At 56.1% G+C, this 1,858-nt stretch overlaps 1 protein-coding gene across 2 annotated transcripts in view; it reads right to left on the reverse strand.

Moving 5' to 3' along the window:
• The window catches only part of LOC138173780 (solute carrier family 22 member 4-like), an 84,389-nt gene extending 83,056 nt beyond the window's left edge, over window positions 1–1,333 (reverse strand). Inside the window, exon 1 of one of the 2 annotated variants that reach the window (XM_069103866.1) lies at window positions 783–1,333. In XM_069103866.1, coding sequence (XP_068959967.1) covers window positions 783–1,175 — 393 coding nt within the window. In that variant the 5' untranslated portion in view covers window positions 1,176–1,333. The remainder of the gene's footprint in view (window positions 1–782) is intronic. The other variant, XM_069103867.1, reaches the window with a different exon arrangement.
• Between the last annotated feature and the right edge of the window lie 525 nt (window positions 1,334–1,858).

Consider the following 1,858-nt stretch of genomic DNA (forward strand, 5'->3'; position numbering starts at 1 on the left):
AGAGAGAGAGAGAGAGAGAGAGAGAGAGAGAGAGGCAGAAACAGAAGAGACACAGAGAGAGACAGAGACAGAGAAAGAGACAGAGAGAGAAAGTGTCAATTAATGTCATGCAAAGTCTGTTTGTGTTTATGGCCAAAGCGACTGGGGAGGAAAGAGGATGAGAATTAGCCAGGATCTACCATCGCTGCAGACAGGCTGCTTCAGGGCACTTTGGAGTCAGGGTGGAGCTGATCAGCCATTCTTTTCTCTAGACAGTCATTTCCTCCGAGGAGGGTTGGGAGTGAAACTTCCCCTTCTTTTGGAGTGTTCTAACGTAACACTGACTCAACTATTTTACCTATGGACAGTTGCTTCCTGGGGCTGTTGACATGCCAACAGACCTAGTTATGAAACTGGAGGAAAAAGGCGTGTTGGTAGTAACGTTTGGCCGTTTGTTGGCTTGGCTGCTCTGGCGCGGCTTCCCCCTCTCTCCAGCCCTGGGACCCGTTACTGTCTCGGGGCTCCTCCACCTGTCGATCGAGCTGAGGGTGAGCATTAATTTCCGACCCTAAACCCGCTATTCCTTACAGAGGCGCTTGCCCCACTCCGCGCGCTCCACGCTTTGCTGACACCCAGCAGCCACCGTGATTTAGGCATACAACCCCGCAGCACACAAACCTGGAGTCACAACGACATGCGCCCGCCAGCTCTACGGGAAGGCAGCTCTGGCTAAGGGATCCCCGAGGGAGAGCCCAAGAGACTCGGAGGGCTGCGGCACCCCCTCATCCGGGTACGGCACCCACCTCAGTGATGATGGTGGATAGATACGTGTCCCGGCTGTACTCCCAGCCGTCCAGACAGGGCTCCAGCTCCACCTGACTCAGATTCACGTCCCTCCCGGGCACCAGCCCCTGGGCGGAGAAATTGGTCAACGCCGCGAGCTGGTAGCGCCGGCACTTTCTGGGCACCTCGCGGCCGTCCTGCATTTGCCGCGGGATACTATAGCTTCTCCACTCGCTGCTCAGGTTCGCCGAGGCCGGCACCCGGCAGTGGTGCTCCGGTATCCCCGCCAGGAACACTATAGACATACTATTGAAGCCGTTGGGGATGATGCTGGCGCTGAGTAGAAAAAAAATGAGGCGCTGGAAGGGTCCCCACTCGCCCAGGAAGGCAGTCACCTCGTCGTAGTCCTTCATGGCGCAGCTCCCGGGAGATAGCACGTCTGGGGGAGAAAGACTATGAGAACTGGCGCCTTTATTGACTGAAGCCCCGCAGCGGGTTTGGGAGGGGGGGTTAGTGAGGAGGGGCCTCCCCAATCTGCGCCTTCCTACACCCCCCCCCCCCCCCCCCCGCCCCCTTGCGCTGCCCAGGACACTGGCAGGCAAGATTGGTCGGCTGCTGCTCTGAGTTCCCTTAGTCCCGCCCCTTCCCACGGATAGGGGCGGGGGCAAGGTCTCTAGAGCTGGAGAGCTCCACTAGCTCTGACCTTAGTCATACAGTTTCAGGTCAATAGGAATGCTGTCACATGTAGAGGTGTGTGAGGGTTATAATTTTCTTTAGGGTCCAAGAGCTGGAAGGAGCTTAGAGAATACACGTGTCTCATGCCCCATCTGCCCATCCTGCAGTATCCAAGGCAGTAGGGCCTTGGGCAGAAGTCGCGTCCAGACCAAGTGAGCGATTCGATTCAGCCATCCTATGCCCGATTCACACCATATCCAGCGTATTGACTTAAATTCTAGGTACCACATTTTAGGAACGACTTTGAGAGAAGGGCAACACTGATGGGGACTGGCAATCATAGAAGGATCTGTTGAAAGATCTGGAGGGAGGTGAGGTGGTGGGAGGGGTTTCGATTTAACATGGAAAAGAGTTCAGGGAG

This window comes from Petaurus breviceps, unplaced genomic scaffold (assembly GCF_028583685.1).
Source record: "Petaurus breviceps papuanus isolate PSGF00001 unplaced genomic scaffold, PetGlider_PUasm1.0 64, whole genome shotgun sequence".
In the NCBI taxonomy this organism is placed as follows: Eukaryota; Metazoa; Chordata; class Mammalia; order Diprotodontia; family Petauridae; genus Petaurus; species Petaurus breviceps.